The sequence below is a fragment of the Lipotes vexillifer genome, unplaced genomic scaffold (assembly GCF_000442215.2).
Source record: "Lipotes vexillifer unplaced genomic scaffold, Lipotes_vexillifer_v1.1 scaffold794, whole genome shotgun sequence".
NCBI classification, from domain to species: domain Eukaryota; kingdom Metazoa; phylum Chordata; class Mammalia; order Artiodactyla; family Lipotidae; genus Lipotes; species Lipotes vexillifer.
Window position 1 is genome coordinate 79,470 of NW_006799310.1, and position 20,148 is coordinate 99,617.

At 38.3% G+C, this 20,148-nt stretch overlaps 1 protein-coding gene across 1 annotated transcript in view; it reads right to left on the reverse strand.

Annotated features, from left to right (window-relative positions):
• Positions 1-1,343: 1,343 nt before the first annotated feature.
• ANO6 (anoctamin 6) overlaps positions 1,344-20,148 on the reverse strand; it is a 137,272-nt gene continuing 118,467 nt past the window's right edge. Inside the window, exons 17-20 of the mRNA XM_007471547.1 lie at positions 16,844-17,049; positions 12,686-12,888; positions 11,126-11,231; positions 1,344-1,550 (exon numbers count right to left, since the gene is read on the reverse strand). Coding sequence (XP_007471609.1) covers positions 1,344-1,550; positions 11,126-11,231; positions 12,686-12,888; positions 16,844-17,049 — 722 coding nt within the window. The remainder of the gene's footprint in view (positions 1,551-11,125; positions 11,232-12,685; positions 12,889-16,843; positions 17,050-20,148) is intronic.

Consider the following 20,148-nt stretch of genomic DNA (forward strand, 5'->3'; position numbering starts at 1 on the left):
GAAGTTACCTCCATCTGACGGCAGAGTTTGTGACCAAACTAATTTGTTTTCTGACCCTTAATTGCCTGACTGGCTTGAGGGGAGGCTGGAAATTCAAATCAAATCCCATCTCTTTTCTTTTTGGGGAATAATCTAGGTATTCTCCTGTCTCTCCCTCTCCCTCCCTAAAAAATGCTCCCCAGGTGCAAACAAGTTACTGGGCTGGGAGTAAGAGAAGGGAGGGATGCACTGAGCTACCTTCTCTGTGGCAGATGCTTTGGTAGGCTGATCACTTGGACGTGCAGAACCCCTCGCAGGAACATGGTGCGGTCACGCTGAGGGCACTTGCTGTTCTCTTGACATGCGCAGCACTGGCCTGTCACAGTGGCCGTGAGACAATCACAAGTTGCTTGTAATACTGTACTTCCTTGGATCTCATGGATAAAGCGCAACTGGTGCGCTTTCTTTTTTTCAAGAAATGACATATCTTCAGAAGAGGTAAATTAATTATCCTGATCAATACGAGTCACAATTCTGTTTCAATCTGTAACTTTCCCTGCTTTTGCCATCTTATTACCTTGAGATCTGCAAAGCAGTCAACATTGATTAGGCACAGAACATTCTAGGAGTGCTCCTGGAAGATGAAAGGTGTCACTGTGAATTAGCACAAATATGCTCAGAACCTTGCTATCTTCATTGCAATCCATTAAGAGCATTTCTCTGAGATGGAAAGAAAGGCCAAGATGAAGACTGAAACTATTTCCTCTTATTACCTGAGATTTCTTGTTCTGTAGGAATGTGATAATGCACCTAAATATTGTGAAGTCTTGGGTCTATCTGCCCCTTAATACAGCATTCAAACTGAATTCTGCATTAGATATTTTTAATCACACAACTGCTAGCATGTCTAATCTTTAATGATGGTATTTGTAAGGGAAAGATAACTCTGGAACAGATCTGGCAAAAAGTGAGGAAATGAAACAGTGCCTAAAAATAAAAAAAGATCATGTGCTTGAGAACAGAAGGAATGAAAATAATCAAATGGAGGAAAAAAATCCACTCTACTTTGGTAGGGGTTGTTTTTAAGCACACAAAGACACCTTTTCTGTGTTACTAAAATTCCAATTTAACAAAAAAAGTAACATTTTTGGTTTTCCTGGTGATTAGTTTTATGCCCTTCTTGATCTCAATTTTACATTTTCCAGTTCCTACATCGCTAGCTGAAACTGCAAAATAATCTGCATGAAAATGGTGATAGTTAAGACTCATATTTGCCAAAGTGATTTAACTTACTCTCATTAGTGATTCATAATATATTTTGACAAAGCTAAGTTCTTTAAAGTGCTTCTCAGAACATAAAGCTCTTAATCTGATTTTGGTCGTAAATTGTTATCTACTACTGCTATCATCCTCTCAGCTATGACTCCCATATTTTTGGTCATGTCTTTGAGGTGATTCTCATGAAGAAGCTTCTGGGTTAGGTATTTTTCTCTCCTGATCTTGCTCTTCGTGCTTTTCGATACATCTGGAATTGCATATGAAATGAAAAATTTCACAGAATAGATGATATGCTAAGGGAGAGAAGAAAAATGTCAATCACAAAGAGCAGTAAGGGAACACAGAGTTTCTTCCTTTTATTTTTGCTAGTCATTATAGCAGTATATCAGGACAAGGTGGTGGACATTCATCATGTATACCCAATCTCTCCCACCACAGCATGGCTCTGCCAAGGCGCTACATTTTGTTACTTTATACATTTCAAGAATACTATTTGACATGTAGAACAGAATACATCTAATATCTAGAACACTCACCATGACACTGATGATGCTATGATATTTTTATGTGTGTTTCTTTCCTATCTTGTTCCCAGGACTCTTACCCAAAGGTAAACACTAAACTATCTGTGTGAGTATATGTATATAATTTTCTTTTATTTTTGAATAGTTTAACAAGGTATGTATATATCCCCAAATAGTATCTTGTTTAGTTTTGCTTGCTTTAAGCTTTATAAAAACAGTATGATACTGTCAGTATGGTACAGTCTTTTGAAAACTGCTTTTTTTTCCATTCAAAATTATTTTCTAAGACTCATCAATGTTATTGTGCATAACTGTAATCCATTTTCACTTCTATATAATATTCCATTGTGCAAACACACTGTAATTTATTTGTTCCCCTATCAAAAGGAATTGGGTTTGTGTCTAGTTTTTGGATTAGAAACAATGATGTTGGGAACATTCTTGCACTTGGATTCTGGAGAATACCTGTGAGTTTCTCAAAAGCGTGCACCTAGGGGTGGAACTGCGGAGACCCTCTGTTACATGAATGTTCAATTTTACAAGATCGTACCAACTATACCAGCTGACACTCCCACCAGCAGTGTGTGATGGTTTCAGTTGCTCTACATCCTTGTCTGCACTTGTTACCATCACTTTTTTTTTAAACCAACATGGTGATTATGAAATGGACTTTCACTTTGGTCTTACTTTGCATTTCCCTGATGACTAATGAGCTTGAAAACCTTTTTATTTATTCACTGTTCAAAAATCCCTAACCTAGCAAGAAGATAGAGATAATATAGAATAAACATAATTAAAAACAAATAAATTACACATAGTGTTAAAAAGTGATAAGAGCTATGGGGAAAAAAGTGACACGAGCTAAGTGAAGCAGAGTAACAGTTATCATGAGTGTTATGGTGGGAGGTAACATTTATATAGCTTTTACATAGATCAGTCTGGACATGCCTCATTGAGCAAAGATTTTAAGAAAGTGAGGAAATTAGCCATGCAGACATCAGGAAGAAAGACATTCTAGGCAAAGGGAACAGCCAACACAGTCCATCTGGTAGAAGCCTGAAGGGTGCATTCCAGGAAGGCTGGAGTGAAGTGACTTCAGGGAGGTAACAGAGCATGGCTAGATTGTGTTTGGCCTTGTATGTCATTTATAAGGACTCTGGCTTTTACTCAGAGTGAGATGTGAAGACAACAGGGAGTCCATTTAGGAGACTGTTGCCCTAATTTGGGCAAGAAATGATGGTGGCTCTAACTTGGGTGGCAGCAGCAGAGCTGGTAAGAAGTGGTCAGATTTGTGATATATTTTCAAAGGAAAACTCAACAGGACTGGATGTGGAATAAGTGGCGGAGAGAAAACAAAGGGGACTCCAAGAATTCTGGCCCAAGCAACTGTTGAGATGGAACTGCCATAATTGAGAGGGGGTAAAACTGTGGACAGAACAGATTTAGTGCATGGTAGGGAGAAGAACATTGCAAGCGGACTTAAGAAAATATGGGAATTTAGGGCAGTAGATTTGAGGTATCTGTTAGATATCCAAGCAGAAAGGTCAAGTATGCAGTTGGATTGATGGGCTGAGTTCAGAAGAGAGGTTTTCTGGGGATATCCATTAGTGAGTCACTGGCATACAGATAGCACTTAAAGTGTCCGGACTGCATGAGATCACCAACGCTGTGGGTAGAGAGAAAACACAACCAAGGAATGAGCCATGGATCATTAAAAAGAGAAGGAAGGGACGGGCAAAGAAATTAAGACAGGACTGCATAGAGAGGTAGGAAGAAAGGCAAAATATGTGTTTCCCTGGGAGCCAAGTGAGCAAGAATTTCAAGGAAGAGTGATCAGCTGTGTCAGATGTTTCTTGTAAGTCAGGTAGTGTGACAGTGGAGAATATTTTGAGCTAAGAGAGACATTAGTGAGTTCAAGTGATAGAATTACATAGTAAAGAGGCAAAAGTTGATGTAGGAAAGAGGTTTTTTTTTTTTCCCCCATCCATTTCTGAGGTAGGTAATATTTACAGATATGAAGATTTTCTGTTACACCACCCTTGCATTTCTGGGATAAAGCGAATGTGGTATGATGTCATCTTTTCAAAACAGATTGCTAGATTCAGTCTGCACATCTTAAAAAGACCTTTGTCTCTATGCATTGAGTAAGACTGACATAATTTCCCCTTCCCTTTCTAATCTTGTCTGATTTTAGGAACTAAAAGGGGTTGGAGAGTATTTCCTTTTCCTGATCTCTGGAGGAGTGTATATAATATTGAAATGATCTGTTCTTGAAAGTTTGGTATCACTCTCCTAGAACGCCATATGGCTTGGTGTTTTCAATGGGGACAGATTTTTCAGTTACTCAAAGTTTTGCTATAACTTGAGGTTTATAGTTACCTTCTTTAGCATTTTAAAGATATTAGACTCTTCTCTTCTGGCTTTCAGATTGATGTTAAAAAGTCTACTCTCAAGACACAGACTGGCTGAATAATACAAAGACAGGACCCATATATATGCTGTCTACAAGAGACCTACTTCAGACCTAGGGACACATACAGACTGAAAGTGACAGGATTGAAAAAGATATTGCATGCAAATCGAAATCAAAGGAAATCTGGAGTAGCAATACTTATATCAGATAAAACAGACTTTAAATAAAGAATGTTACAAGAGACAAGGAAGGATACTACATAATGATCAAGGGATCAAATCAAAAAGAAGATATAACAATTGTAAATATTTATGCACCCAACAGAGGAGCACCTCAATACGTAAGACAAATGCTAACAGCTATAGAAGAGGAAATCGACAGTAACACAATCATGGTGGGGGACGTTAACACCTTAACGGCACCAATGGACAGATCATCCAGACAGAAAATTAATAAGGAAACACAAGCTTTAAATGACACAACAGACCAGACAGATTTAATTGATATTTATAGGACATTCCACCTGAAAACAACAGATTACACTTTCTTCTCAAATGCACATGGAACATTCTCCAGGATAGATCACATCATGGGTCACAAATCAAGCCTCAGTAAATTTAAGAAAACTGAAATCATACCAAGCATTTTTTCCAACCACAATTCTATGAGATTAGATATAAATTACAGGGAAAAAACCGTAAAAAACACAAACACATGGAGGCTAAACAATACACTACTAAATAACCAAAAGACCACTGAAGAAATCAAAGAGGAAATCAAAAAATACCTAGAGACAAATGACAACGAAAATACGACAATCCAAAACGTATGGGATGCAGCAAAATCAGTTTTAAGAGGGAAATTTATAGCAATACAATGCTACCTCAAGAAACAAGAAAAATCTCAAATAAACAAACTAACCTTACACCTAAAGGAACAAGAGAAAGAAAAACAAAACCCAAAGTTAGTAGAAGGAAAGAAAGCATAAAGATCAGAGCAGAAATAAATGAAATAGAAACAAAGAAAACAACGGCAAATTTCAATAAAACTACAAGCTGGTTCTTTGAGAAGATAAACAAAAGTGATAAATCTTTAGCCAGACTCATCAAGAAAAAGAGGGAGAGGACTCAAATCAATAAAATTAGAAATGAAAAAGGAGAAGTTACAATGGACACCGGAGAAATACACAGCATCACAAGAGACTACTACAAGGAACTCTATGGCAATCAAATGGAAAACCTGGAAGAAATGGACAAATTCTTAGAAAGGTATAATCCTTCAAGACTGAACCAGCAAAAAATAGAAAATATGAACAGACCAATCACAAGTAATGAAACTGTGATTAAAAATCTTCCAACAGAAGTCCAGGACCAGATGGCTTCACAGGTGAATTCTATCAAACATTTAGAGAAGAGCTAAAACCCAGCCTTCTCAAAAAATTTCAGAGGAAGGAACACTCCCAAACTCATTCTATGAGACCACCATCACCCTTATACCAAAACCAGACAAAGATACTACAGAAAAAGAAAATTACAGCCCAATATCACTGATGAATATAGATGCAAAAATTCTCAACAAATTACTAGCAAACAGAATCCAACAACACATTAAAAGGATCATACAGCATGATCAAGTGGGATTTATCCCAGGGATGCAAGGATTCTTCAATATAGGCAAATCAATCAATGTGATACACCATATTAACAAATTAAAGAATAAAAACCATATGATCATCTCAATAGATGCAGAAAAAGCTTTTGACAAAATTCAACACTGATTTATGATAAAAACTCTCCAGAAAGAGGGCATAGAGGGAACCTAACTCAAGATAATAAAGGCCATATATGACAAACCCACAGCAAACATCATTCTCAATGGTGAAAACCTGAAAGCACTTCCTCTAAGACCAGGAACAAGACAAGGATGTCCACTCTTGCCACCATTATTCAACACAGTTTTGGAAGTCCTAGCCATGGTAATCAGAGAAGAAAAATAAAAGGAATACAACTTGGAAAAGAAGAAATAAAACTGTCACTGTTTGCAGATGACATGATACTATACATAGAAAACCCTAAAGATACCACCAGAAAACTACTAGAACTAATCAATGAATTTGGTAAGGTTGCAGGATACAAAATTAATGCACAGAAATATCTTGCATTTCTATACACTAGCAATGAAAGATCAGGAACAGAAATTAAGGAAACAATCCCATTAACCACTGCAACAAAAAGAATAAAATACCTAGGAATAAACCTACCTAAGGAGGTAAAAGACCTGCACTCCGGAAATTATAAGACCCTGATGAAAGCAATCAAAGATGACACAAACAGACGGAGAGATATACCATGTTCTTGGATTGGAAGAATCAATATTGTGAAAATGACTGTACTACCCAAAGCAATCTACAGATTGAATGCAATCCCTATCAAATTACCAATGGCAATTTTTACAGAACTAGAACAAAAAATCTTAAAATTTGTAGAGAGGCACAAAATTTCCCAGAGAGCCAAAACAATCCTGAGAAAGAAAACAGAGCTGGAGGAATCCGGCTCCCCGACTTCAGACTATACTACAAAGCTACAGTAATCAAGACAATGTGGTACTGGTACAAAAACAGCAACATAGATCAATGGAACAGGATAGAAAGCCCAGAGATAAACGTACGAACCTATGGTCAACTAATCTATGATAAAGGAGGCAAGGATATACAATGGAGAAAAGGCAGTCTTGGTGCTGGGAAAACTGGACAGCTACATGGAAAAGAATGAAATTAGAACACTCCCTAACACCATACATAAAAATAAACTCAAAATGGATTAAAGACCTAAATGTAAGACCGGACACTATAAAACTCTTAGAGGAAAACATAGGAAGAACACTCTTTGACATAAATCACAGCAAGATCTTTTATGACCCACCTCCTAGAGTAATGGAAATAAAACTAAAAATAAACACATGGGTGGGACCTAGTGAAACTTAAAAGCTTTTGCACAGCAAAGGAAACTACAAACAAGACGAAAAGACAACCCTCAGAATGGGAGAAAATATTTGCAAACAAATCAATGGACAGAGGATTAATGTCCAAAATATATAAACAGCACATGCAGCTCAATATCAAAAACAAACAAACCTAATAAAAATTGGGCAGAAGAACTAAATAGAAATTTCTCCAGAGAAGACATGCAGATGGCCAAGAGGCACATGAAAAGCTGCTCAACATCAGTAATTATTAGAGAAATGCAAATCAAAACTACAGTGAGGTATCACCTCACACTGGTTAGAATGGGCATCATCAGAAAATCTACAAACAACAAATGCTGTAGAGGGTGCGGAGCAAAGGGAACCGTCTTGCACTGTTGGTGGCAAAGTTAACTGATAGAGCCACATGGAGAACAGTATGGAGATTCCTTAAAAAACTAAAAATAAAACTACCATACGACCCAGCAATTCCACTACTGGACACATACCCAGAGGAAGCCATAATTCAAAAAGACACATGTACCCCAATATTCATTGCAGCACTATTTACAATAGCCAGGTCATGGAAGCAACCTAAATGTCCATCGACAGATGAATGGATAAAGAAGATTTGGTTCATGTACACAATGGAATATTACTCAGCCATAAAAAGGAATGAAATTGGGCCACTTGCAGAGACACGGATGGACCTAGAGACTGTCATAGAGAGTGAAGTCAGAAAGAGTAAAACAAATATTGTATATTAACACATATATGTGGAATCTAGAAAAATGGTACAGATGAACCAGTCTGCAAGGCAGAAATAGAGACACAGATGTAGAGAACAAACAAATGGACACCAAGGGGGTAAGCGAGGTGGGGGGGTGCGATGAACTGGGAGATTGGGATTTACATATATACAGTAATATGTATAAAATAGATAACTAATAAGAACCTGCTGTATAGCACAGGGAACTGTACTTCACTTTGCTGTACAGGAGAAACTAACACAAGATTGTGAAACAACTATACAACAGTTAAAAACAAACGTCTAGGGCTTCCCTGGTGGCGCAGTTGTTGAGAGTCCGTCTGCTGATGCAGGGGAGACGGGTTCGTGCCCCGGTCCGGGAAGATCCCACATGCCGCGAAGTGGCTGTAGCCGTGAGCCATGGCCGCTGAGCCTGCGCGTCCAGAGCCTGTGCTCCGCAATGGGAGAGGCCACAACAGTGAGAGGCCTCCGTACCGCAAAAAAAAAAAAAAAAAAAAAAAAAAAAAAGAAACATCTACTCTCATCCTAATATTAATTTTCTTTGTCAGTCATCTGTCTTTTTTCTCAGGTTACTTTTAAGATCTTATATTCAGTGTGCTGCATTTTCCTTACAGTGCATGTAAATGTTGACTTCTTTGTTATCTATTCTGCTTGATATTTGTTTTGCTTTCTTCTTTGTGAACAGATGTCTGTCACTTATGCTGCAGAAATTTTATCCACTGACTCTTCAGATTTGCATCTCCTCAGTTATTCATTTTTTTCTTCTATGATTTTTTGGGTAAGTTAGTCCTTCTCATTCTGTCTTCCATATCTAACCTCTTTTAAAAAAATTTTTTCCATTTTCTTCTCTCTTTGTGATGTGCTAGTGGTAATTTTTTCAGATTTGTCTCCCAGTTCACTAATTCTCTCTTCAGATTTGACTAAACTTCTGTTTTATCCAGATGTTAATGTCTTCATTTCAACAACTATTTTTATTTCTAAAAGTTCTTTTTAATTATTTTTCAAAATTGCCTTATAATTTTTTACAGTTTATTGTTTGTTCATTTTTGGCTCTGTCATTTATTTGTTTAAATATTCTCATATATGGTTAATTTATATTCCTTATCTGATAATTCGAACTCTTAAAAGTTATTGATGGTCCAAATCAGGTTTTTATTTTTTAATTTTTTTTGGCTACATCTCATTCTTGGTTTTTCGTTCTTTTTTTAAAATTTCCCCTTTGCCGTTGTTAATCTTTGATAGTTAGCTCATATTTGCTTATCTCAATCTGGGAAAAAACTGGGGTCTAAATTAAGGATACTTTTATTCAGAGAAGATATGCATCTCCCTCTGCTTACAGACATATTTAGCCTTTTGTGGGGTCCCTGGCTGAATCCAAGAGTCTCAAGTTCAGCTCTTCTACTGCACTGCTGACCCAAGGCTTGGACTCCTTGGGCTTTTAGGTGGAGACACTAATAACAGCACTTGTTCTCAGAGCAGTCCTGAACTTCAGAGGTGCTCACTGCTCTATTTCAGGCAATCATGGTGTTTTCCTCTTTGTATATTCTCTTTCCTTCTAGTAAGCGCAAAACTGCAAAGGAAATTATGTTTTTAACTGATTCTAAATGTTTTGTAGTGAGATGGCCCCTCACAGCATCTAGTCCACCGTGATATCGAAAGTAGAAATCAAAACACTTTGGCAACTACATATTTGAATACAAACTAGTGACTCTTGCCGATATATCAGATACTGTACTTTAGGAATCCACTTATGACAGTGAACTAATGATGAACTATTTTCTTCTGTTAATTTTTGGTAACTACTTAAAAAAATACTAGAAAAATTATCAAAGCCAGGTAGCCTGCCCCACTTTTTTCTTGCTAACAGATTTTGATTCTACTCAGAGCAAACCAAACACCTCCTGTCTCAGCCTACTTAGCTGCTATGAGGAACCATGTGCTGTAGTTCTAGCCAATGAGATGTAGGTGACAGTCTGCTCTGGGGGCTTCTGGCAAAGCATTTTCTTTCCTAACAAATAGGAAAAGATTTGGCTAGCATCACCCTTCTCCTTCCTCCTGCCTAGAACATAAATGTGTTATCTGGAGTTGCAGTAGTCATATTACAACCACAGAGTGACATGCAATGAGAGAAAACCTAGAGAATCAGATACAGTCCTTACATCAGTGAGCTGGTGTTGATTCAGGAGCACCCAGCTACTCCTAGTGAAATTTGTTATGTAAGAAAAATCAACCCCTATTTGTTTAAGCCACTATTGATGGGCTTTCTGTTTCCTGCAGCTAAATATAATCCTAACTGACCACACCAATGAAGTAACTTTCAAATCTTTGGAATTAAGTAGTAGTTATTCACTTGGTGTAAGAAGTAAAGTTGGTTAGATCAATTTCAAATTTATAGCTGCCTTAGTCATTTTTCATAACTGGTAAATTTCAGGGATGTAAAAAACTATTGTAAGAAGGTATACTGTGAAAATGCAATTAAAATAATACAAATAAAAATATTATAGCAATAAAAGTTTCTCCAGGGAAAATATATCTTATTTGTCTTGAATAAGCCCCTTCATAGCCTAATAGCCAGTGTCCCAAATAAAAGGCCCAGTGCCCCAAATAAAAAGGCCTTCAATTAATACTGAACTGAAAGGAATTGAACTCCCCTAGCACACAACATGGCTTTAACTTTTAAAGGAGTTAACCAGCTTTATTTATTTAAAAAAAAAATTTTATTTATTTATTTACTTTTGGCCACGTTGGGCTCTCGTTGCTGCGTGCGGGCTTTCTCTAGTTGTGATGAGTGGGGGCCACTCTTCGCTGCAGTGCACGGGCTTCTCATTGGGGTGGCTTCTCCCGTTGCAGAGCACGGGCTCTAGACACGCGGGCTTCAGTAGTTGTGGCTCGCGGGCTCCAGAGCGCAGGTTCAGTAGTTGTGGCGCATGGGCTTAGTTGCTCCGCGGCATGTGGGATCTTCCCAGACCAGGGATCGAACCCGTGTCCCCTGCATTGGCAGGCGGATTCTTAACCACTGTACCACCAGGGAAGCCCAACCAACTTCATTTAATTACTGTTCTCAGGTCAAATTTTATTAATAAATGTTATAAAATAATTATTAGCAAGAGATAACATATTGTACATTTTAAGTCAGAAGAGGCAACACAAAGCCTGCAAATACACTGCTTCATAAACTATTTCAGAGTATAGTTTTCCTACCTCCATGACAATGATAAAAGCCAGCTTGGCTGCAATCACATGCCAATAATAGATGTTGTGTTTATACTCTTGTGGGTGTCCAGGAGGGTACCGGAAATCACGATACCTGGGAATGAGATGGAGACATTTCAGGAGATAATTCTTTTTGATCAAATGCTGTAAACAAGGGCCCATTAAAAAAGGTCATACTTCATGCAACATTCTTTTAAATTGGACATCATATAAATTTTCTCTAAGAGTGTTTGTTTCTTTTTTGGCCACGCCACATGGCATGGCTTGCGGGATCTCAGTTCCCTGACCAGGGACTGAACCCGGGACCACGGAAGTGAAAGCCTGGAATCCTGACTACTAGGCCAGCAGGGAACTCCCAAGTTTTCTCCAGGAGTTTAATTTGATGACAAAACCCTGAAATAACTACTCCAGTAATACTTCATTTAACTTACAAGAGGAAGATGATGGTAATGATGGATTCCATCTTTGTAAACAAGAACAAAATATCTTAAATTTTATCCCTGCTTCCTCAAAAGAGTGTAACTAAAACAAGTTAGCATATTTTCAGAAACATGCTTATAAATTTATTTATATAATGGTGTCACCAGGGTTCACTCAGCTATGGGGCTATCTCTCTCTACAGAGAATACTCACCTACTTTTTATAATTTTCTTACTTAATTTCCTTGTTGTCAGACATCATATGCTACTGCTGTTAGTGTATTTCCCTCAGGTAGCACATCTCTCATTTTCTGCCTGTAACCTCTTAGATCTAGTTTAATTACTCTTTAGAACTATGTAAAGTAAGAGTAACCAGATTCAATGAGGGATTCTGAAGAGGCTTTACTATGTGTAACTTGGAAACATTTATCTGGGGCTTATCTCTGGTTTCTTGGTTGTGTTGTTGAGAATGTGAATCAGAGGCGGCTTTGAGGAGTTGAACTAAATGAATTTTAAAACCTCCTTCAGGTTTAAGACTTTGATTGAAAACACACAATTCTACGACATGCAGTCAACAAACTTTTCAGTTAGTAACTTAGTTGACAAAACTAAGTGTACACTGCTGTCCACAGTTGATCTTACTAGCCATTAATATTAGTGCAGAGAGCTTTGGAACACTTTTAGAGAACACTGCTAGGCCAGGCTGAGGTTTTACATTTTTGTCTTTGCGTTGCTTTGCTAAGTGATGGTACATACTAGTTTGTCATCAGTCAGTACCGTCAGGTTGTGCTTGAATAATACATTAGTCATAACCACTGAATTATCTTGCTTTTTGGAACTCTTAGAGTTTCTTCAGTTCTAAGATATAGGACTTTCCCCCTGGATCAGTCTTCCTGTAATCATTTGAAACTCTCATTTAAAAACCTTGCCTTATGGTTTGGCTTGGAAGTTCTAACCCTAGTCTGTATTAACTTTTATATCCCGTCCTTTTTAAAGTCTGATTGAAAAGAAAGCTAGGAAAAAAACATCCTTAGCAATTTTATTTAAATGATACCAAATAGAATTATATTACCATAAAAGTCCTTTAAAAGATGAAGTGCATTTTTAAACACTCATAAGCAGAACTTGCCTGCATGCGGTATAGTCACCAAGCTCAGTGTACGGATTTTCCTTGCTTTTGCTTTTAAAGTCGGCAACGTTGAAGTAGGAGAGAGTGTTGTTGATGTATCCCTCCATGGTGTAGTGTGGGTGGTCCCCATAGGGCGGGACGGAGAAGGACCAGTAATACACCAGGCGGGGGATCATGTCTGATGTGAAAGCGATGATCATGGCCTATGTTGGGAAGAAAACAGTAAAGGGGGTATATTTAATTGAGAGCCTTTATAGCTAAGGTTAACCGACATGCCAGAATTACATTTTCATCACTTGATTTTTTTTTAAAACTAAAGACTCAGAAACCTTAATTCTTCCCTGTCAAATGGATATAGGTAGTGAGTATCCTAAAGTCTTTGAGCAGCTGCTTTAGAGTAAATAGTTCCTTTACTTTTGGTCTTTAAGGGAATGTCCAGAAGTCTACCTGCAGTTCAAAAGCAAAGGCCTGATAGTTGCCTATTATGTGTCTTTAGTACAGTAAGAATAATTGTAGACTAGGTTATTGTGGACAACTCAAGAGCTGCTTGCATATGTTATTTGTAAATTATATTTAAAAAAATTAGAATATAATGAAATTCAATCAACCTTGGAGCACTATTTGATATAATTTAATCTTTTATGATTTAGAAGTCTCTTTTGTATGCGTCATACTAAGGTCAATATTATGAAAATAGGTTGGCTTTATATGATTCCTTTGTAGATAAATAATCGAGAAAAAGCTACTTTTTTATCACTTACCTCTTAAAAATAGAATACTAACTGCATAATATCTATTTTCCTTCAAATTCATACTTTTTCCCTATAGTATCTTGTTTAGACAAGTCAAACCATAGTCTGATTTAAACTCTCAGTATATACTTATGTCTGTTGCTTTATTAGACAGCAAGAGCTCTGTTACGTTAATAAAATGTAGTAACAAGAAATTGTATTGGGATTGTTCTATTCATACAGTCAGGCAATGATATCTATTTTGTTAGACCTAGCGTCTAAGCCTCTAAACTTCCAAAAGGTTAAATAGATAGTTTAAAACACTGTAAATTATCAAATAACATAAAGAGAGTTTAGTGTGTTCCCAGATTAAAGAAATAAATGTGGGTCAGTCTTAAACCAGAGTCTATGCCAGGCAGACATTTATTAGGCTCTAAAGCTATTATGAATTACATGAATTTTCTCCAAAATTCTTTAATTTGGGCTTTAATCTCTCAATGTGTAAAACTGGTTTGAAGGAAGGAGAAAGTAAAGAATATTCTTCAATCCAAATTCTATGTTAATAAACAAAGCTAAATGTTTCAGTCATTTACTGAAGCAGAAAAAAAAGACATGTTTTTTTGCACAACACGATTTTAATAGTATTCATCTGAACATATGGTTTAGACACAGTGAGACCACAGCCCAATAAACAAGGTCTCAGGTAAAGCAAGAAAAACAACTGAGGGGCTTTTCTACTGCAAAATCCCCCCCATAGAACCAGCTTTGTCATTTCCTCTGACGTGGAGTCTCTCTGGGTGTGTGTAGGCTTGCCTGTCGGTGGTGGTAGTGGTGGTGGTGAAAGACAAGAATATTTTACTCTTCCTAGATTTCAATAGATTAAAATTTCCTGTTATCATTTAACTCAACTTTAGCTTTTTATAGAATCACCTGCAGATGTGCTTCAAGAAGCTACAAAAATTCCAACAAGGAATATAATTCTATTGACTTCTGACAAGATACTTTTTCCTCCTGAATTGAGCTGCTTTGAGACACACTGCAAGAGTACAAATAAATGCAGTGTGCTTCATTTCCCATGCTGTCCCAAACACATTTTTCCATTTATATCAAAATAAATTAAAATAGGTCTTCAATAGCAGATGCTCTGGCATGATACAACAATGTCAGTTCAGCTTATTTATTGAACCAGCAGCTTTAGAATGAATGATTTTATACCAGACTCCTGCCTGATGCCCTTTCATATCCCTGGTGGCTGTTCTCTTCTTCCTGCCTCCTAAAAGTTCTCCTATTATGGGAAGCTAGCTATTGTTGTGCATATGAGATTGGGAAGGCACAAATTAGGTATGTGAGGGGATAATATACATGTTTCATTCTTACACAATTATATGCAAATATGAAAAGGAGCTGCATCTTGGAAGCTGTAACAAATTTTAACATGGAAAAAAGGATTGTCCATAGATGATCGAAGAAGCAATTTTTCTAGGGTATAATAAAACAATGCCCGAGTTATAAGAAAAAACATCTACTGAATGAGAACAGTAGCACCAATTAGTGGGTGTGTGTGTGCCTGTGTGTGCACACGTCTTAGAGACACAGCCAATACTCCATCTGCGCTAACGGCGTGCAGCCATGCTGGGGGCACGAGGAAAAGGTGCCTCATACGATCAGACCAGGACGCTTGAGTAATGGGGAGTAGAAGTCAATTGAATTTTCTGGTTTGCTGAAGGTCAAACAAAAATGCTTTTAGTTTCAAACCTTGTTGCTAAAAATTTCAAGCACACAAGTCCACGTTCCTGCCTGGCTTCGTGTCGTATAGCATATTGAACATGACAGATGCGTACTTTTATGACTGTGGAGCTTGAAAGGGCTCGCTGTCATATTTCTGAACATCAGCCTACGTTTCACAGCACAGTCGATGCTGAAGGTGGGGACTAGCTGGGTGTGTGGATACCGACATAATCTAGCGGTTGTTTTGTGTGTGATTTGCCAACTTTCTCCAAAAAGGAGGGACAGCATGCAATCCAGATAAATTGAGGGTTCTTGGGGGGTGACAGCTGGGTTCCAGATAACTTGTCTTATTGTGTAAAACTGTGACCATGGTCCAGACAGTGACACACTGTAAAATTCTTGTGCCTCTAGTTTTGACACTTGGCAAGGTCTACATTGTCACTGTGAATGATGATGTGTAATGCAGATGATAACAAAGCTGCTAACATTCCATGAGGACCAGGCTCTGTGTGTTCCATGCACTAACTCACTGAATTCTCTAAGCCCCCTTTGTGGTATATAATAGTCTGAAAATATGTGATAGGGAATTACTCAATTTACAAATGATAAAATGAAGCTCTGAGGGGTTAAGTCTTGGCCCAAGATGGTGCAGTTGGGAAGCTGCAGTGCTGGGAGGCACGGCTCAGGCACTGCCTGACTCTGTTCTGTTTCTACAAGTGCTCGTGGGAAAACGTGGCGGATGCAGGGTAAGTGTGACTTGATTAAGAAGTTGTTAAAACTGGGATATCACTTCGTTGGGGACTGTAACCTGGGAGTGAAATTAGCAGTGAAATAAGGGAGGAAATAGCCCTGGTTGTACGGGCATTTCTAGGGAAGGCGGTTCCCTGATGGGCTGGCATGGGAATTGCTCTGCTTGCCCGCTCCCTGTTGGCCGGTGAGGGCAGGGGTGGGGAAGGAGAGAGACTGTTCAGACTGGTCCATAATCAGTACAGGTTGTAAACAACTGCATTCTATTCCCTCATCACTCAGACACATGCAGGGCGTGAGGATGCTTAGCTTATGACCAACAGTGGGTAGGAAAGACCACGGGTGGTGTGAGGAGAGATGAGACGTGCCCTAAATCTGCCTCCTCAAGGAACCTCTGCCCCTGGGCACGAGGGAGGCAAGGAATGGCTGGGAATGCACAAAGCATTTATACTTCATCATCAAATAGTTCCTATTTTCAATTCGTCATCTGGAATATACAGTAAAATATGGTGGCATGATTGTTATTATTTTAGGGTCTTCAAACTCTAAATGGATAGATTTCTATCTCCATTACAAAAGCACTGTTGGGTAACTCCTTTTATAGTCATGTGAGGATTAAAAGAGTTAGTACTTACTGTTAATACTATTACCATGTTTCTACTGAATAAAAACTAGCAAATGAGCAACAATAGCTTAATGGTCACTATTAGCAACTGCCTCTGTAAGAGGTCTTGTAATTCACCAATAATAGTAATAATACATAATGTACAATAAACAAAATACATTAAAAAATAACAATTACAGTTACAGCAACTATGTTGTTTATATGAATGACAGTATTAGCATCTTCCTCCCATATTATGAAATACCAAACACTGGATTCCTTAGGAAGCAACCCTAATGCATTTTTGGACTTTTCAAGGTCTTTACCCTATGACGCCTATTTACTCACATTGGTCACCACAGCCAGAATTGCTATTCCTTGCATGATGGGCTGCCATGCTCCGATGTCCTGGGCTTTTTCTGGCACCATGCGTCTATACTGGGTAGTCAGTTTCCACGCGTCCACTCTTATTTCCAATATATTGTTCACCAGAGCCAACAGAGGGGCCAGTGGAAAAGAGGCCACAAATAAGGTGACGAACCCAAACTGAATAACTGTCAATGGAATGGACATACATCATGGAGTGGCGGATGGATGGAAGGACAACACATATTCCTTTACTCTTATTAAGAAAGAGGAAGGCAAACAGTGAACCACATCCCAAAGAGCAAAGACATTCGTGGTAATAATAATGTTCAACAGTGAAAGAATCCAAACAAAAGACAAATATAAAACCTCTGGAAAGAAGACTAATTATAGCCTGTTTCTTTCACATATATACACTTAATAGGAATAACGTATTTAAAAATCTTTAATCAACCATAGTTATTTGCTAGTAATAAACTCGGGACACTCTAAGCATATTATTCATTCTCAGTGTAGAAATAATAGAATGTTGGAAGAGGATTTGTGATTTAGGGTTAAAAAACAGAAAAGGAATATTGTGGAAATACCTAACAAGCTAAAAAGAAATAAGAAATGTACCGAATGTAAATTTGGGAAGCCTATGTTTGCAGAATGCTGGAGGAAATATGCTGAAAATAAGCAAATGAACAAGCTCCCCTGAGTCTGTGAATGCAAGTGCAGCACATTCAGAGAATTTGGTATATTATTACAAATCATGGAAATGTATGCAGTAAGTGTCTTTAATAAGTCAAAATATAATCCTTTTTCAGGAACTTTTATTTTGATATTGTTGCAGTCTATGCGGTCACAGTAAGTCAAAATTGGGGTGGTGGCTTAGAAGTTCTTTCCCTTTGTCTGTAATTTACGTGGCTTCGCTACAGATGGGGCAGCAGAGATCTGGGGGAAGCTGTACCATGGGAAGGTAGGGTTAGCTATGATAAGGCCAGAGATCTAAAAAAGTTTCACACCCTTCTCTCCTAACTGGCAGACCTTTCAAGTGAACTAGCATAGGGATGTAACTAAGACAGTGGATCAGAGGAAAATTTACAGGCCCTTTAGGGCTATTGCTCAGCCAAGGGGCAGGGATCACTCTGGCCAGGAAGGGGAAGACTCTGGAGGCGGTGGCTGGGTAGGAGAAGCTGGCAATTGCTTCTGATATGAGAGGCCAGAAAGTGTCGCAGAAAAGCAGTCAGGGTTGGAAAGATCTGGCCAGTCTACAGGCCAGGCAGGAGCCGCTGTATTCAGGGAAATCACACAGGCCAGGACCAGAGTTCGTGACGTTATAGAGTCAGCAGCATGTCACCGAGCAGTGGTATCAACATCTGTGTCCATGATTCACCCAACCCTAAATGAAGTCCTCCACCTCCAGGGGCCAGGCAGGTAACAGAAATGTGTGGAATGGGTACAGTAACTGGCAAACTGGCAAGTGGATGTCCTAATGGAAGGAACTGCTCAGAGACACCATATTGGAACGAGGGCCCAATGCTGCCAGATCTCCTTACTTACTATTGAAGAGAAGCCAGAAATTAGGACTTTATTAGCAGTAAAGCCAGTTAAAAATCCAGAGGAGAAAAGATACCATTCATAAAGACAACAAAGGCACAGACTATTTAGAAATAAATTAGTGAGAAATGTTAAGATGGTTATGATAATTGACTTAAATAAAGAAAGAAAAACAAATAATGATGAATGAATGGATGCACCATACTGTTAATTGGGAAGACTCAAGTTTGGGGACATGTCAGATTTTTTTCTCCAAAATAAAGTTTAGAATTTGAATGCAAATTTAGTTAATAATCCCAAATGGATTTAAGAAAAAAAGCTGAAAGGTGATGCTAAAGTTCTTCAAGAAATATATACAAGTACACAAGTGAAATAATGAGGAGGGATGTTTAAAGCGACAGTGTTAGGGATATTTCTGAAAAAAGGATAAAATGGGACCAGCTCTAAGAGATACTAATGTGTATTATATTGCTATGGTAACAGTTCATAACTAGTGCATTAATAGATAGTATGAATTAAATAGATTTCAAGAACAGATGCAGATATTCATGGGATTTTAGTATATTGTAAAAATGATGTTTCAAATCAGTGGATTCAAGTAATGGAGTAATTAGCTAAATCATTAGAAGAATTGGTATGGAGTCCTCACTTCTGATATCAAAATAAATTCGATGCATTAAACACTTTTAATTTAAAAATAAAGCACCAGAAAAAAACCAGCATGGTATAATCTGCTCTGATATTCAAGTGAGAAGAACTTTCTAAACAACTTTTGAAACCAAGAACAAAAACAAAGGCCTATCAGCTCAGCAAGGCAAAAAACATCCATTGTGAAAACAAAAACAACACTTGCCTGAAACGTTCTCATGACCCTGAATTGCTCTCTGATACTTTCTATGCTTTCTTCACTTTAAAGTCAAGTTTCTTGAAGAAGGACCTGTGCTGATTATTTCTCCATCACTCAAAGCTCTGCATCCTCTGTGGCCCTCACCACTGCGCTGAAACTTGCTAACTCTGTTGGTGGCTGTGCATGCCAAAGTCAAATGTACTTTTTAGTCCTTGTTTATTTGATTACTAGGCAGCTTCCCTCCCCCCCACCCCGCAGTGCCCCCCACCCCGCCCCCGGCCGGCTTTTGATATGGCCAAATAGTTTCCTCTCTGTGGAATGTTTTTCCCCCTTGATTTCTGTTTACTTAAATAGTTTTAAAAAGCCAAGGTAGAAGTCTGTGTGTACACACACACACACACACACACACACACACACACACACACACACAAATTTTTAAAGATATCTAACTATAGTGCTTCTTGTATTTTTTCCCACAGTCCCGGCCATTAAGGGAACTTTATTTATTAGCTCTTGCTTTTTTGCCTCCCCCTACCCCTTTGCATTATGCTCCTTTAGTCAATATTCGAATCCCTTTCAAGCACTCAAAACGCATAAGCCCCTACAGAACCTGGCGGGGGCCGCTGGGGCAATGCCACTGTAAACTCAACTAACAGTTGTATTTGGGTGTGTTGGGACTCCAAGCTCAAGTCACTTAAATATTTATGAGGGTCCAGGCAGTGGTGTCCCAGCTGAGGACTGAAAGATGTAAAGGCCTGAGTGCTAACTTCCAACAGGACCAGTCTAGCCAGGAAGAGAGGCATGCACACAATCACATACCATCAAGACAAGAGTCAAGTGCTATTGATGCCTAGAGAAGAGAGCAGAAACTCCGTGTGAAAAGTTGAGGGTTCCTGCT